The sequence below is a fragment of the Prionailurus viverrinus genome, chromosome A2, assembly GCF_022837055.1.
Source record: "Prionailurus viverrinus isolate Anna chromosome A2, UM_Priviv_1.0, whole genome shotgun sequence".
Classification (NCBI taxonomy): Eukaryota; Metazoa; Chordata; class Mammalia; order Carnivora; family Felidae; genus Prionailurus; species Prionailurus viverrinus.
The window spans coordinates 145048842-145066673 of NC_062562.1; the positions used below are offsets into that span (position 1 = coordinate 145048842).

The 17832-nt window shown below is 42.8% G+C and overlaps 1 protein-coding gene across 1 annotated transcript in view; it reads left to right on the top strand.

Annotated features, from left to right (window-relative positions):
* Positions 1-17832, top strand: part of SND1 (staphylococcal nuclease and tudor domain containing 1) — a 423778-nt gene that overhangs the window by 227095 nt on the left and 178851 nt on the right. Inside the window, exon 13 of the mRNA XM_047848727.1 lies at positions 4305-4415. Coding sequence (XP_047704683.1) covers positions 4305-4415 — 111 coding nt within the window. The remainder of the gene's footprint in view (positions 1-4304; positions 4416-17832) is intronic.

Genomic DNA, 17832 nt, shown 5'->3' on the forward strand with positions numbered 1-17832 from the left:
GTCTCCTCAAAAAATACCTATCAATTATAAAGAGAAAATGAGTAACTACAGTGGCGAAACCTGAGAGACAGTACCCTAATTGAGTGGTCAAAGTGAACATTGTCAGTAAATTATGCATTTCATAGGAGGCCAAGGGAACAGTACATCCATCACTTCTGTGGTATTCCTGCCAAAACTGCATCACTTGTATCTGATCACAAAGAAATATTGGGACACACCAAAATAACTGACCTATACTCTTTAAAAGTGTTAAGGCCTTGGGGTAGCCTAAGAAAGATTAAGGAACTGTTCTAGACTAAGGAGACATGGATCTTTCCTCCCACTAAGTATTCCACTGGAATAATTGGCAAAATTTGAGTAGAGTTTGTGGATTAGGTGGCAGTGATGTGTCCTTCTTTTCATTTCATGTTTTGACTTTGTAGGAAAATATCCTGGTTTGTAGGAAGTGCACACTAAAAGTTTTGAGGGTGAGGGTATATCAGGTTGGTTACTCTCAAATGGATCAAAGGAGGGCATTTCTTTGTTACAGCGAGTTCAACTTTTCTGTAAGTTTGTTTCAAAATTACACACATAAACACTGCTAAGTTGGGACATTCTTAAACAATTATCTGACTTATCAGTGTCTTGGGGTAGGGGCTAGGCAAAATGTGATCAATTATAAACTGCTGTAATTCAAATCTGCTTTTGAAGAATCCTCTTCTCATGTGTAGGCCTAGAACACCTGTTCACCATGTTGGCAGAATATAGTACCCCGTGGTTTCAAATGTATCTTATAATGGGAAAGCGTGAGCTTTTTGCAACCTGCTTACTGTGGAAACAAGCGGGTAGGGAAGATGTCAACTACCTGGGGACCTTTTGAGAAAGCCTGTATGTGAGGCCTATGTTGTTTGTGTTTGTATCAGGAACACCCGATCATGCCTGATGGAGATGGTTCACTATTACCAGAATATAAATTTATCTTTTAGTTTGGAGAAGCGTTTCAGTCCCAGCACTAATTCCTTGTATTTCTAGCTGATACAGAGAGATGATTTCCTGTTAGACTTCCAAGGCTGTTAGGTCCCTTTTTGTATGCTGATTGTGAATTATCCATTCGAGCCAGACATGTGTAATTGGAGTAGAATTACTGATACACTCAAGAAAGCAGAACTTATAAATTTGTCTAAAGCAGCCTAATGCCATAGCACACAATTTAATGTTCTCTTTTTTCCACTGGGCAACTGATGAATACACCAGTGTCAGGTTATGAGCCATCGTTGGCCAAGGGGAAAATCTCCGGACCTTTCATTAGTGGCCAAAAGAAGTGAATGAGAGCATCAAGTACATGGATCTTGGCTAATTCCATTTTTTTGTCTCTCTCCCTCTCATTCTCTTTAATTTCAAATTTTAGATAATGGGGAGGAGAAAGACAAAAGCTAGTAAGGCACGTAGAAAGCTTTTGTCCTTAACTCTATGCAGGGCAAGCGTGGCTAATAGATGCTTAGGATAATAATTTTCCAGGGCTATATTTCCAAAGTGATTAGGTGTTTTTCTGATAATCCAAATGGTATCTCAACATTTTCAGGAGGTATTAAAATAAAATTAAATGTGATTTTGCCACATTTAAGAAGTTATCCTGGGGTGCCTTTGTGGCTTAGTCAGTTAAGCACCCGACTTCGGCTCAGGTCATGATCTCGCAGCCTGTGGGTTCAAACCCTGCTTCAGGCTCTGCGCTGGCAGCTCAGAGCCTGGAGCCTTCTTGGGATTCTGTGTCTGCCTCTCTCTGCCCCTTCCCTGCTCCTACTCTGTCTCTCAAAAGTAAATAAAAGATAAAAAAAAACCAAATAAATAAAAAGTTATCCTAAGTAAACTAAGTTCATTCAGGAAATATTTACTGCCTACTTTATGCCAAGTATTGTACTAGACACTTGGATACAGAAATATGCAGCCCTTGCCCTCTTAGACCTCCTAATTTAGAAAGGAAGATAGACAGTCAATTTATAATTGTAAGATGGTGTAATGAATTCTCACAAGGGAGCACACACCAAGAAAAAAATACATTTGATGTTATTTTCACATGCTTGGCTTGTAGTAAATACCCCACAATGACAGCTGTTATTATTTCATGTGCTTTTACTCTCCTTGCTGCTCACTAAGCACCAGCACCACTGTCCCTTCAGGAGAAATCTGTAATTAGGGATAAGAAGTGAACAGAATGTAGCTACTAACCCTCTAAGCTGTGGAGAGAAGGGAAAGGCTGGTCGTGGGCAGGTTGTGGAGTGGGAATCTGAGGCCTTACCTGGTTCATCTAAGAATGTCTGTTAGCTGATAGGTTACAGAAGGGAAGGTTTGTGCCCTTGGTTCTCTGCTGGCTGTGCAGGTCCTCAAGTTCAGTTCTGTAAATTGATTTGAACAGCAGTAACACGAGTGGATCATTAAACATTTGTACTGTTTTGCTTTGTTTCTCTATCTCTTCGTGTAGAAGTGTATTTGTGTGAATCTCTTCTTGCCTGTTCAGTCATTCCAGCTTTCTTCTCCAAACCCTGTGTGTTGACTATAAAACGTGAATGCACTGTAGTTCAAAATGCAGTAACAAATAGGTGTTTGTTCTTCAGGCATTTCAAATCCCCAAGACCTCTCAACTTGCCACAGGTGGGGGTGTCCCCGTTCTCCTCTCTGGCCTGTGGGTGGGTGGAGCCACCCTCCTGCCCTTCTGGGGGCTTTCTGGTAACACCCTCAATTAATTCTCACCATATAGCAATACCTACAGCTGCTGACTCTGGGCTGTTGGCATTCTCCATGCAGCCAAACCCCACTCTGTGATAATGACAGTGTTTGCCAGCACGCTTCTGCAGTGACTCAGGAGACAGGGTGGCCAGCAAAGCAGCCTCTTTGTGGGAGTGGATTTTGAGAAGTGCTAATTCCGCGGCGGTTTGGAGATATTAATATCGTGCTGGCAGTAGATAAACAGGCAGCAGAGGGGCACATAATGAGAGAGAATCAGCCATAGCATCTTTTCCTATTTTCTCTACCCTCACATATTCTGTTCTTCTTCTTTTAAAAAAGCAATTTCCTGGGTTTCGATGAAGAGAGCCCTTCAGTGGCTTAAATATGCACATAGGGTGGTTAGTCCAGTCACCAGCATCTCGAGTCTGAGGTTCTAAGAACACCAGTGTGTTAAGAGTTAACTACGTTTCCAAACAACACTAAATCCTAGCATATGGTACGGTAGCCTATTGCTTACCCTACCTCCTCCCTGAAGGGCAGTCAACCAGATGGTTTGAGTGGGGCCTTTGGTGTAACTATGACAGGCACAAAGGAAGATATAACCACCACTCTCCCCCAGCAGTATCATGCCTCTTGTCTTCCAGTGCTGGCTACAGGTAATTTTTGAAAATTCGGTTTTGCAGTTTGCAGCTTGTTTTTGCTTCACATCAAAGGTTCCTTTCCAGCTTGGGGAGGAACCAGGCGGATCTGCCGCATTAGTTGTCTGAGCGTCATTTCCAATGTACGCTCTAGTTAGAGTACGAACCACGTGACACCTCGTATTCTACTGAAGAAAAGAGAATTCAACACATTCGAGAATTGCTTGAAGCAGGAGTCTACTTAGAATATTCCTGTAGTCCTAAAAGGACTTTTATCTGGAGTATTGCTCCAGAGCTGCTCATCTCAGATTTTACATGTTTTGCTTTATTTGTTCCCCCATCTCGTGCCATTTCTTCATAATGGACTCTCATTCCACCACAGTAACCCTCCCTCCCAAATCCATTCATAGTCTTACCTTCTAGAAGCCCCGTTTAGTGGGAGAACCACTGTCAGGAGTTCTGAGGAGAAGAGAATTACTGGGGGTGTTATGTTAAACTAACTTTTCTAACATTGCCAAGCTGGAATAAGGCATTTTCTAGTTATACTATAGGCTAGAAAGGAGATTTTAAGAAATTTAGGTCATGCTTTTATGTGTTCTGTTTTTTATCTGTGTGCTTGATATTTTAGAGCAGACTTTTCTTGAGGGTAGTGGCTTGTTTATAACATTCTGTAAATAGCCCTGTCTAATGTGGGCTTTTTACAGATATTTTCTGCTGGTTCTTATGTATGGATTGATATAGCATCTGACTGTAGTAACCAGAAAGATGCTGAGCTAGGGAACTTTGTTATTCTACCTTTCATTTGGATTTCTAGCCTTAACAACTCACTGGTCTTGAAATCCTTGGCTTCTCCCTCCCCGTGTCAGGATGCGTTAAGACCTCCAGGTGCTAAATGTTATTATTTCTGTTGACTGAGCCCCATGTGTACCTCTAGTGCTCACTGACCTATCTTTTCTGTTGCAGAAACATTGCTGAGGCCCTCGTCAGCAAAGGCCTAGCCACAGTGATCCGATACCGGCAGGATGATGACCAGCGGTCCTCGCACTACGATGAACTGCTTGCTGCAGAGGCCAGGTGAGATGAGTAATTATTAAAGTGAACACAGTGGGACCCACAGCCCCACTTTTTTCTTTCCCACTATCCTGCCCATCCCTGAGCAGAATGTAATGGCAAGCAATATGCTGGGAAAGCTTATAGTATGCTTTTATCCCAGTTTTTCCCCATCAGAAGAAAAGGGACACCCTCGAAATGTGCTGTGTAACCTTGATGAAGTACTACTTGGGCCTCCGTTGTTTTTAAATCTGCAAAATAAGCATATATCAGATATGATCTTATTTAGATGTAAAATGACTCCTAGGTGAGAACATAATTGTATAAGATATTTTTACCACCACCATCCTGTCATTCCCTGGGACTAACAATGAATCTCCGCCTCTGTGTGCAGGACATTTGCCTCAGGTTCTTACCTCCAGAGACCTCTGCTCCCCAGCCCCTCCCATTTATCACCTCTCAACCTTTTGTCATGTACAAAGGAAATGAAAACATTTATTAGGAAATGAGTTTTGGTTTCACATTTCTGACAGCTGGCAGGAGAGCACTTGAGAAGCCTTGTGACATTTTACTCTTGTCCTTGATCCCTGTGGCCGGTTGCCCCAAGGACATGCGTACTGCTCAGAGTTATTTCTTACCAGTGACATTGCTTATGGCTCTTACTCACAGAGACTTCTGTCACTGGGTGGTGCTGGTAGTTTAGTGATTCCCAGATTTCCCAGGAAAGAGCAAAAAACGAGCTTCTCGGGGCGCCTGGGTGGCTTGGTCGGTTAAGCGTCCGACTTCGGCTCAGGTCATGATCTCATGGTCCGTGAGTTCGAGCCCCGCGTCGGGCTCTGTGCTGACAGCTCAGAGCCTGGAGCCTGTTTCAGATTCTGTGTCTCCCTCTCTCTCTGCCCCTCCCCTGTTCATGCTCTGTCTCTCTGTCTCAAAAATAAATAAACGTTAAAAAAAAAAACCAAAAAAAAACGAGCTTCTCTTGGTGAACTGACTTGGGTAGTTCAGCAGACTGTTTGGTCTCAAACAAAATATAGCCCATATTTCAAAGAGGTGCATGCCGCACTCAGCCACTTAGTTAGTTCTAGAAGTTTGGTAGTTACCAGGCTGTGCTCTACAGTTTGAGGGGGAATGGGTTTGGGCACATGTTATCTATACTTCAGACTTCGTCATTGAGATCACTTCTTTTGCTCTTTGGCCCAGAACATTGCCCTGATATGTGACATTTACCTCTAACACTGTGTCACATCCTGATGGATAGAGCATCTGTCGAATGTCACACAGAATGTCAGCTAAGAAATCAGTCTGTCAGACTGTTGTGGCTTTTTGGATTCTTTCTTGTGGGCTTTTCCCAATAGGCCCTGTCTAAAATCTGATTCATGAACACAAAGAGTTCAGTGAAAACACCGATATCTTTGGTTATTTAAGGTACTTTAATGGCCAGCATAAAATAACATGATATATGGTCCATAATTGGTGTTTCTCTTAATCCTTCCTCACTTCCTCCTCCTTGACCTGCCTATATTATCATTAAGGCAGCCTGGCTGAAAGAACCCATAGGGGGAAATGTGGCTTCATATCTCTGAGTACTATTTGATAACCTAGCTCTTCTAGGAAATGGACAGTAATTACACTGTACTTTGGTGGGACTTGGAGGGTGAGTCTGTCCTCAGCCTATGGGTGGGCTCAGCCAGGCCTAGTGGTAACTTGAAAAATAGGTTTATGGGGGCGCCCAGGTGGCGCAGTCGGTTAAGCGTCCGACTTCAGCCAGGTCACGATCTCGCGGTCCGTGAGTTTGAGCCCCGCGTCAGGCTCCGGGCTGATGGCTCGGAGCCTGGAGCCTGTTTCCAATTCTGTGTCTCCCTCTCTCTCTGCCCCTCCCCCGTTCATGCTCTGTCTCTCTCTGTCCCAAAAATAAATAAAAAACGTTGAAAAAAAAATTTAAAAAAAAAAAAGAAAAATAGGTTTATGAATTCCCAGCATAGCAAGAGCACTAAGCAACACAGTAGGATCTAGACTCCTGTTTTCTGCCTCTGGGTCACTCTGCCACTAGTGAATATTGGTGACAGGCAGATAGATAGACATGAAAATAATTTGCATAGATGCTCTGGAAAGGAAGTCCACAAGAGGCTTTCTGTTTCTTTTCACTTTTTTTTTGTTTGTTTGTTTACTTTTTTTTTTTTGAAAGTAAGCTATACATACCCAATTTGGGGGCTTAAACTCACAATTCTGAGATCAAGAGTCGCATGCTCTACCAACTAAGCTAGCCAGCTGCCCTAACAAGCTTTCTTACGCTGTTGGAAATAGCTATGTCATGCTAGTTTAATGAGTATGCATAGATGGTGACATTTGTACAGATTATGTTGTAAATATTTTCAGTTTTTATTTAAATTTCAGTTAACATACAGTATAATATTAGTTTCAAGTGTACAATATAGTGATTCAACACTTCCATACATCACCTGGTGCTTGTCACAAGTGTACTCTTTAATCCCCATCACCTATTTAACACACCCTCCCACCCACCCACTCTGCTCACCATCAGTTTGGTCTCTGTAGTTAAGAGTCTGTTTTTTTGTTTGCCTCCCTCTTTCTCCCACCCCTTTGCTCATTTATTTTGTTTCTTAAATTCAACATATGAGTAGAATCCTATGGTATTTGTCTTTCTCTGACCAATTTCGCTTAGCATAATACTATCTAGCTCTCGCCGTGTCATTGCAAGTGGGAAGGTTTCATTCTTTTTTATGGCTGAGGAATATTACATCGTGTATTTGTACACCACTTCTTCTTCATTCATCAATCATTGGACACTTGGGCTGTTTCCATAACTTGGCTGTTGTAGATAATGCTGCTCTAAACATCAGAGTGCATGTATCACTTTGAACGAGTATTTTTGTATTCTTTGGGTAAATACCTAGTAGTGTAGTTGCTGGATTATAGGGTAGTTCTGTTTTTAACTTTTTGAGGAACCTTCCATTCTATTTCCCCGGATGGCTGCACCAGTTTGCATTCCCGCCAACAGTGCAAGAGGGTTCCCCTTTCTCCACACCCTCACCAATACCCGTTGTTTCTTGTGTTGTTGATTTTAGCCATTCTGACAGGTGCAAGATGATCTCTGTTTGTAGTTTTGATTTACATTTCCCTGATGATAAGTAATGTTGAGCATCTTTTCGTGTATCTGTTGACCATGTGTATGCCTTCTTTGGAGAAATGTCTATTCGTGACCCTGCCCATTTTTTAATTGGATTGTTTGTTTCTTGGGTGTTGAGGATAGTGAAATTTTTTAACTTTGAGGTTTTAAGAAGAAAACAGCCTCTTTAGCACTCATTTTAAGCAGAATCAATGTAACAACATGCTTGTCTGCTAAAGCAGTGAGCAGCCTAGAGATAATTGTGTTGAGCCATTGCTTTCAGACTGATGGTAGAAAAACTGGCTTCGGGGTCATTGCAGTGTTGCAGGTTGAGTAAACAGAGAGGAATTAACCACTTCCCCAAACCTGTGAGGCACTGCCATAAGGCAGTACAGACCTCATAAAAAATTAGGAGAAATGGCTAGCGTGAACTGTGAGTCTTCCTTTAAAGCCGTATTGTTAGTGAGCCCCAGGAGGGCGGCCCTGTGCCATCTTCTAGACACTGACTCCCAGCGAGGTGAATGAAGATCCGAGAAAGACTGGAACACCTGCCAGATGGGAATGGGGGTTTTGTAGCTATTAAAAAATAGTTTCAGTGCAGAACGTACCTTCCCCCCTTTTTAGTGGTAGAGTTGACCCGCTGTTTTCTGGCACTCCGCTTTATTTTAGTTTGCTTTCGCTTTGAAGCACTCCCTTCCCCCATGATACTCTCCCCATGCTGCCTTAGCGTTCTTACTTGGTTCTGTCACGATACAACATGTCAGAGCTCGTTTTACATGCTTCTGCTGCCCCTTATCCTGCCTGTCCATTGAATATTATCTGTAGGTAGGGTTATTTTCCCCTAGATAGATTAGCTGTTTTTCCGGTTGAACTCTGCCTTATAATTTTATGCCCCTGTCTATGCAGATCCTCCACCTTCCTGCTTAGTGTCCTCTGCAGATCTCATTAGTGAGATGTTTACTCCTTTCCTGGGCCCTGAATAGAACCCCTAAACAAGAATGGCTTCGGTGTTGACCTCGAGTCTCTCACTGTATGGACTGTCACTTAACTGTCTTTTGATTATCACCCTTCAGCTACTTTTTAGTCTTTGGTGATTGTCTGCTGAACCCAGCCAATTTGAATTAATTTCCCAAGTCCAATTTCTTGAGGTACTGTATCTAATGCTTTAGCAAAGGCCAAATTAGTAACATCTGCTATATTCCTATCAGTCTTTCATCCTGGAACTTGTTGGGTAAATAATATGTGGGCGAAGGTAACGAAGCAAGGCCAGTACTTTATGTTAGCCCTTCCCCACCAGGGTGTTGACTCCAACAGATTACTTTGTCCCTGACCCCTGGTGTCCTGTCCCCGGGGCTGTCCCTAGTGGTATTGGCAGTGGCGCACAGCGCTCTTCCTTGGACTTTGCTTTCCACGGCACTGCTTGGCCATTAATCCTTTGAGAGAAGCGTAAGCTTTGGGGAAAGGGCAGCCTGCTAACTCAGCGGACTCCTTGGGTCAGCGCAGCGCAGGGGTTGATGAGCTTTCTCGGGGCTCTGCAGCCACTGCTTCCCCCGCAAGGGGGTATATTCTGCCGTCCTTCCTCAGACCATCTGATTGGAGCTCAGGGAGTGATGTGTTATGTACGTCCTGGGAAGCCAGGAAAGAGAGAGAGGAAGAAGAGTTTGAAGTTTGCCTGTCGCTTTCAGACCTGTCCACCTGCCTGCCAGAAACAGGCTCACACCACTTAGGCAACTGTGTTCAGTGTGCCGACCCTTTGAGGCCCCTTCATTCACATGCCTCTCAGCCTTTGGGAAACCCTCATTATGTCTCAAATCCCTGGCATATTTGGAGGAAAGCACATCTTTTTTGTTGAAAGGATGAATAAACCCCTAATCCCAATAGACACCTTCCTTTCCACTTTAGTTGTCTGTCATCGGCTGCCTCCTCCCTCATTACCTTGTGTCCTGGCAAGATAAGGTTTTGGCATTTTGCTGGTACTCTCCCACCTCGCTTCTCTCGTGGACTCCATTGAAAAATTGTTGATTTTTTTCCCCCAGAGTTCTAAGAGCTCCAGTGTGTGTGCTTCGTGTTTTTAATTAAACACACACACACACACACACACACACACACACACACACACACACACACAAAACCTTATATACAGCTGACCCACACTTTGTGTTGACACTCCTGTACTTGGTTCCCCCTATTAGGGTCCTCGTATGGGCTCCTTTGAGAGTCTGATGCATCATTTCTTTTCAGCACCATCCTAATTTTTCATCCCCATATTGACTCTCCAACATTTTCTGTTCCCATTTTATTTCAGTATTTCTCACTCAGCTGGCTCCCTGAATTACTTGGCTTGATGGGTGTTCTAAACTTAAGGTGGGACTTTTGACTCCTTCAGAGAATCTGTCTCGTATCCTTTTGAGGTATTTCCAAGATACTGAGTCATTATTGGGACCCTTCTCATTTTCTCTCCTATTCTAGCTTGTGTATTTGATATGACACATCCAGTTTAATTTGAAGTGGGCCAGAATGTGAATTTCCTTAGTGTTCTAAGAGGTCTTCCAAGTGGGGTTTTGCTGAGCTTGTTATGGGCACTGAAGATGAGCTGGTAATGCTTGGAGTCGCATCAAAGCCTGGCTGTGTGCCTTGTTTTCCTTGGATGTCCAGACCCGGAGGATATCATCTGTGTACATTCTCCTAAAGTTACCAGTAACTTTATTTAAAAACGTAATATTTTAAAATTTCCTAGAAACTGTTAGAATCTGCAGCTTGTTGCAGGAAAACACAGAAGTTATGTTAGCTCAGTGTTGGGACTTTATTCCTTTAAGGCACCTTTTACTTCTAAGATTTTGTAATTTCAACATAAGGATGTATATATTCAGAAAAGAAATTGATGCCCTGGCTTGACTGTTGGAAAGCAATTGCATCGAACAGTCTAGTGTCTGAGCAGACTTAAATGAATTTAGATTCATTCTGGACATACATAATGAGGTTAGGGTTATCTTGGGAGAAGAAAAAAGGGCAGGCTCTCCCTTATCTTTTGGTGTGTATTCTCTGTCTCACCCGGCACACTGCAGACTTAGAAACCTGGCGCTGTCCCCGTCGTTGAAAGGCGAGCACAGCCTGCCCCCGCTGCAGCTCCGCCAGGGCTCCCTGTCTCCCCAGTCTCCACACGGACTCATTTTTCTCATTGAACAAACCTTGCAACATGCCCTTGCCTCAAAAATGAAAACAAAACAGCTAGTGCTCCTGCCTTGCTGACTTTTGCACGTCTAATCTCCAAACCCCATAAACACCAGCCCTTGATTAAAATCCTATCGAATAGCTTTTGTGTTTACCTAGTATGGTTGACAGCTCCCTCCCTGTTGCAGACTTCTCTCTCCTTGAACCTCTAGGAAATCTGTGCTGGCATTGCCATCACAGACCGGTCAGAAGGCTAGAACTTGCTCTTTCCTGGGCCAATATCAACTACCCATTTCAGAGAGAAACTGAAGTAACATTCTCTCTGGGTGATGCAGTTACTGGGGGCTGAAAGGGGCTTACTAATGTTCGTGCATCTCCACTGAAGGGCTTTCAGTACCACTGACAAGAACCGCAGGTACCACAGGAGCTGCAGGTCTCCTACTCCTGATTTAACCGTAGCAGCTCCACTTTTTCCCTGACTTCCAGGAGTTTTTCCCCAAAATTTTGATAGGTGAAAAAAAGAAATTTTCAGCTGTTTCTTGGAAAAAATACAAAACTTTTGGACAAGGTCCCTTCTCTCTGTATGTTTAATTTAACTGGCATTTACAGTATTGGTTCTGAATGAAATGTGAAGACTTAACTCACTAGCACTTTCCATTGCTATGTTAAAACCTCTGGCTTTAGGATTCTGAAATGGAAGAGTTCAGCACTGCTGGTTTGACACAGTTCCGATTTGTTAAATCTCTTAATAAAAATCAAGTTTCATCTCTATACCAATCCAGTGAGAAAATTGATGTTGAGTTGTATGTTTTGAAATTTTAAAACTAATAAATCCTATCACAGTGTATAGATTATATGAGTTAACCAGTTCTCGAAGAAAACAAATCATTCCTCTCCTGGGAATAGTTGTTCAAGGCAGGTTTATCTTGGATGTGATGGCTTTGCATTCATTTCTTCTCTCCATTGTCATTTTCTTGAGTATATCCTGGGTCCCAGGCATTGGGGATAATAGTAATGAAGAAAAAAGATAATAGACTCAAGCCTTACAAAGCATGTAATCTCAGAGGGACCGACATTAAATAACTTTAATAATACCTCTGGATATTGCCATTTTCCCATTTCTTCTCTTTTCTTCCTGTTTTCTTAGCCCCTCCTCTTTTCTCCCTGTCCGTTATTAACACTGCCTGCCTTACATCTTCTTTTATTCTATCTCTCATTTCTATTAAATTTTCCCATGAGAGCATTTCCCTGAAATTCATCTCTTCTATCCAGCCTCTGTTCTTATCTTTTTGATAGTTTAATGGTACAGCTTTAAATAAACCAAGATTTCTCACTTTCAATCTAATGACCTCAACAAATGAAAATTTCTCGTTGAATAAAACTAGGTCCTACTGAATATTGTTAGAAACAGAGCTTCGATTGAAAGTTTTCTTCTTTACTGTTTAATTGTAGAATTGTGTGATCGGGGTGTCGTTGGGTTTTTAGCCCGAGTACCCTAGAAAGCTGGAGCCAGGTGAATGATCTGTACTCCCCACTCAGCTGCACTACGTCATGCCTGTGCAGGTTGGAGGCCAGCACAGAGAAAGGGGCTGTTCTTTCTCCTCAGTATCCTAGCGGCGTCCTTTCTTTTTTTGACCCTGGAAGTATACACCCGACTACATGTTGTCTTGCAGTTAGGTGTCATGGTTATGAGGTTGTTCGTGGGATTCAGCACATGTCAGTTGGGGGGTGGTTCACTGTTGGGGAATAGGGTAGACTTGCTATTACAAGTAGATGCCGTAACGGAAAATGCATGAAAAGAACTGGTGTGGGGAAGTGATTTGACGATACAGCTGAATGTGGGGAAATTTAGCTTTTCCCTTTCTTCAGAGAAGATGATGCACTCAACATCCAAATAGCAGTAATCAATCTGCATTTAAAGCAACACAAATGGCTACTTCGAGAGAGCTGTGTTTCCAGATAGTTTTCTCCCTCAGGATATTAGGAGGATCTGCTCAGCCTCTTTATTGTATCCTTCTCTTCTCTCCCTGCCCCCAGTTCCTTCTGGTAGAACTCAAGCTGTGAGATATCTTGATGACCACTGTGAGGGGTTGGGGACAGCTGGAACCCATTAGGGGTTTTTTTGCTATGTTATACACAAAGCCCCGGCTGGTTCTACAGGTCAGGGTCAAATAATGAACTCATAATAAATCTTCCTCGCCCAGTCTTGGCTGTAATCATTGGTGTGCTCTGGTTATATTCATTCAGAGGAAGTTCTGGAGTTATCTTTCTAGGTAATCTGATTTGTCTGCACATACCACAGAGTGGCTTACCTTCTCACTGTCCTCTTGGCTAAGAGGCTCGTGCTTTCACACAACACCTAAATATGTGGTTTCAAAATATGTTTCAGACATATTTCAAAAAAACATTTGAAGATTATCTTATTGGAAATGTAATTTTAATCCAAAATGAATTGTAACAGTAAAGTGAGAACACTTGACATTGACCCTTGACTCTTTCGAATGCCTTACAAGTTGACTCTGGTTCTCAAGAGTATGATCTTGTGGGCTCAAAGTATGATCTTCCGACCTGCAATGCCATGCTCACTTAGAAACTTTTTATAAAGGTGAATTTACAGACTTCCCCAAAATTTCCCCCACCCCAGACCTATTGAATCAGAAACTCTGGAGTTGAGTCCCAGCAATCTCTTAGAACATACACCTTGGGTGATTGTGGTACACACTAAAATTTGAGAAGCACTGCCCAATTCCTGACCACTGTAAAATAAGTCTAAATAGGTGTCCTTTTATGGAAGATTAATAATCTTTATTATAATTGGAATTAAGATCATGGTTCTCAGTAATAGAGAACAAACCAGGGAATGGAGAAGCTTTGGATTCCTTTGGATTGCGCTGCCTCGCAGGGCCTTCTCTGTGATCACAGCCGCACTTGTTCTCCGTCAAGCCAGGTAAACAGCTGCCTGTTCCCTTCGACTCTTGTCTCTGTCCCCTTCCTCATACTCTGCATTCATGGCTCCTTAATTTGATTCCTTCAGGGTAGCCTCCACCAGCTCTTGGCTAATTTAATGTGAAGTCATCTTGAGGGTTGCTGTGCTTTGCTTGATTTGGCTCATCTGCAATGTCAGGTGGTTGAGTGGGTTGGAGAGCTGAGTCTCTATTACCAACATCCCTATCCTACTTTTGCTCTAATCCTTGGAAATCTCTCGGGATGACTGTAGTTGGAATAATTAATCACTGATACATCAATGTGCAGAATTTTATAGCTGCTTGTGAAGAGGAAATCTGCTTCATAGTTTTCTTTGCACGATTCTTTGCATCTAAATTTCTTATAAACTCTCTTGTGCACTTTTGTTTTATCTTAGGCTGCCCCTGACTCTCCCCCTCCAGCTTTGGGCACAGAAGTTCAGAAGAATTACTTCCCATTCCTCTTGCTTCTGCGTCAGGTTCAGAGAGCCAGATCTCTAGTGGAACAGCAATGAATCTTTCCTAGTAGGTCCCAGTAAATGTAGCTTACATTGGAAAAACCATTTTCTAAACAGTGAGTCTGTTGCTTTTCACTCAGTCAAAAGACACATTAAAACTTCCTCTGATTTTTTTTTTCATGTTACAGTGACAAATATTTCATCAAGTACATTGGGGATAAAAACAAACACATGGTTTCGTGGGGATCTGGATGAGCAATTAAATCATTACAAATATAGTTGTAAGAGTGGAGATAAGGTAGGTATCTGGGAGGCATAGGGAAGAAGCACCTAAATCAAAGAGGTCTTATCCCCTGAGTCCATGAGGTGAGGCATGTTATGCTGGTTCACCTTGGCAAAAGGAGATGGAAACCACTATCAATATTTGTTGCCTAATGACACAGTGTATGTGTCCACTTGTATGAATTTATCCTAAAGAATGTTTGGGCAAGCACCCAACAGTTTATTTAAGTTATTCCTGGGGCACCTGGGTGGCTCAGTCATTGAGCCTCCGACTTCTCAGGTCATGATCTCACAGCTTACGAGTTCGAGCCCTGTGTCAGGCTCTGTGCTGACAGCTCAGAGCCCGGAGCCTGCTTCAGATTCTGTGTCCCCCTCTCTTCTGCCCCTCCCCTGCTTGTGCTCGCTCTCTCTCTCTCTCTCTCTCTCTCTCTCTCAAAAATGAAAAGAGAAAAAAATTTTTTTAATTTTAAGGAAAAGTTATTTCTCATGACATCGTTTATAATAGTATTATATTCACATAAGCAGCTAGCAATAGGTGATCAATTAAATTATGGAGTTTGCATCCATGTGATGAATTTATCTTCAGCGATTAAAATGATGTAAAAAGTAACATAAGGAAGTATTCATTTCGTTATCATTTCTAGCAGAAAAAAGAGACTACAAAACTATTCCGCAATTTTCTTTCTTTTTTAATGTTAGTTTTGAGAGACAGAGCATGAGTGGGGGAGGGGCAGAGAGAAGAGAGAGACATAGAATCCAAAGCAGGCTCCAGGCTCTGAACTGTCAGCACAGAGCTGGACTCGGGGCTCGAACTCACAGACCACAAGATCATGACCTGAGCTGAAGTCAGACGCTTAACTGGCTGAGCCACCCAGGTGCCCCTATTCTGCAATTTTCTTAAAGTATAAGTGGATGGGTGTGTGTATCAGCACTTAGAAACTATGTCAGTGGTGCTTCCATCTTGGAATAAAATTATGGATCATTTCACCAGTTTTTATTTCTAATGGCCATGTATTGCCTTTGTGATCAAGAAAGTTTTAAAAGCAGTTATCGTTGGGGCAGTTTTGAGCTGTCATTGCTTCTGATCTGACCTTTTTTTGTGGCCTTGTCCTTTCAAAAAGACTTTAGACTGATATTGACCATTTCTACCCAGCTCTCCCAGTCCTTTGGTCCTAATCTAGGACAATGGAGTTTGCTTGTGTTCCCTGGAAGTCTAGCACTAGGATACCTCTTCTCTGATAGTCGGCTGACATGGAGCTCACCATCTGCCTCCCTCCCCTACCCCCCTTACCTAAGCTCTGCAGATCTGTTGTCATGCCTGGCACAATAGCGTGTGTCTTGGTTTCTTCTCATATTAGTTTTAGATGAGATGATGGCTAAGAGTTCTTTGTTATTTGCTTTAATGCCTCATAATACCTACTGACTCATTAGTCTGCCTGCCTCCCCTTGACCATAGGATTCAGTTTTCTCATTTCCAGTCTGTGTGCTCTCCATCTTTTCTGTCTCTCTTATCAGTAATTCTGATTTCGTTGAAAATCCAGCTGCATAATCTTAGCACCCCCACCTACCATTGTGCACCTGTGCCTGCTCTGTATCTTATTTCCTGAGTGTCAGGACCCTGTTGTTTTCTCCAGCTGCCAAGGAACCAGTAGAAAGGCCAAAGGAATTGTTTATCGCTGCTGTGTTTCATTGATATCTATATTTGGTTCATGCTGAAACACTGTATTCACCAATGTGACCTCAAGCACAGTGAGAGGTGCTTTAGAAGTTTAGCAAGTTATTTACTCTTTGTTCTGCTTTTTAACCTTTTCTGTTGGAATTGTTTTCTTTTCCTTTCAGTCATCTATCCGGTATTGTCTAGTAGGAATTTCATACAACCCTGCCACTTTGTTCTGTTTCATTGTTTATGGTGATCAGAGCTTTGCTCTCACTTCACTGCCCATCTCCTCTAGTCCTCGACGTACTTCTGCTTCTGTTCAGAGGCCAGGCTGTAAGCTCCTCTGCCTGAACCATTCCAGGGAGCAAAACCAATATGCCTAAGAATAGGAGCATAGATCATGAAACTGTATCCAAGAGAGTCAGCAAGCCTCACTCTTTTGCCCTACAGTCACTTGGGCGTTATCCTGGTCTCCAATTTGAAATATTTTCAACATTCTGCATTAGTCAGTCACCAGTCATTTGTTCAGCTTTACTTGGCAAACAATAACGGAACTAGATGACCCTGAGTTTATAACGATGTGAACATAGCTTCTGTGTCAAATACCATCACAAATCTTACGGACAGACTCCTAACCCTCAAAGGGCCGGAAGTCTACCTATAAGAAATGAAGAGGAGCACATGGTGAACTTTGAAAGTAGCGTGTTACCTTCCATGATGGCGTGCTGACCCGAGTGACACGCGCACTCACATTGATAAAATGTAATGACTATATATATTTGAGTACGATTCTACCATCCTTTCATAGAGACGCCCAGCATACAAACTGCAGCTTACCTAGGACCCCAGGTTAAGTATCACTGATGTGGTAACTGATTAATGCTTGGGGCGAGCTTGTTGCTACAGATACAGTATAACTCTCTTCATTCTGTAGTTCAGACCTGCCTGGGCACATGTAATGAATAACTTTCACTCATGAGGCCTGGAGACAGTGGGCCTACTTGGATGGGAAGGAGTAACACGGGAAGCATGTGAAGACATAAGCTGCGAATGTATGGTAGAGGCCCACAAAAACCAAGCATTGTATTTCTCACTGGACATCACAGGCCGGTGGTCTTTGTTTTGGGTGTAAAAGGAAGGCAGCAGAATGGCGAAATGGATTTTTCTGGGGAAGTCGTGCAGCAGTGTGTGCAGTCAAATCAGCGTGACGTGCAGTATCAAAAGGGATTGAGCCAGTGAAAAGTTTCCTGATGTTGGGGCGCCTGAGTGGCTCTGTCAGTTAAGCGTCCAGCTCTTGATTTTGGCGCAGGTTATGCTCGCACGATTTGTGAGAGCTGGCTCCATGCTGGCAGCGCAGAGCCTGCTTTGGGATTCACCCCTCTCCCTCTTTCCCTCTCAGCTCCTCCCCCTGCTTGTGTACACATGTTCGCTCCCTCTCTCTCAAAATAAATATTGAAAACAAAAAAAAAACCTGTTTAATTTTCCTGATGTTATCTAGGAATAAATTGCTGAGGACCTGGCACACTAGGGTTACAAAAGGTCCAAGTGAGTTCAGTTAGGATGGAAGAGGGGTGCCTTGGTGGCTCAGTCGGGTGAGCATGTGACTCTTGATTTGGGCTCAGGTTAAGATTGCACGGTTCATGAGATGGAGCCAGAGCACGCGGTCCGCTTGAGATTCTCTCTCCCTCTCTTTCTGCCCCTCCCCTGTGCACAATCTCTCTCTCTCTCTCTCAAAATAAAGAAATAAACCAAAAAAAAAAAAAAAAAGAAGAAGAAGAAGGAA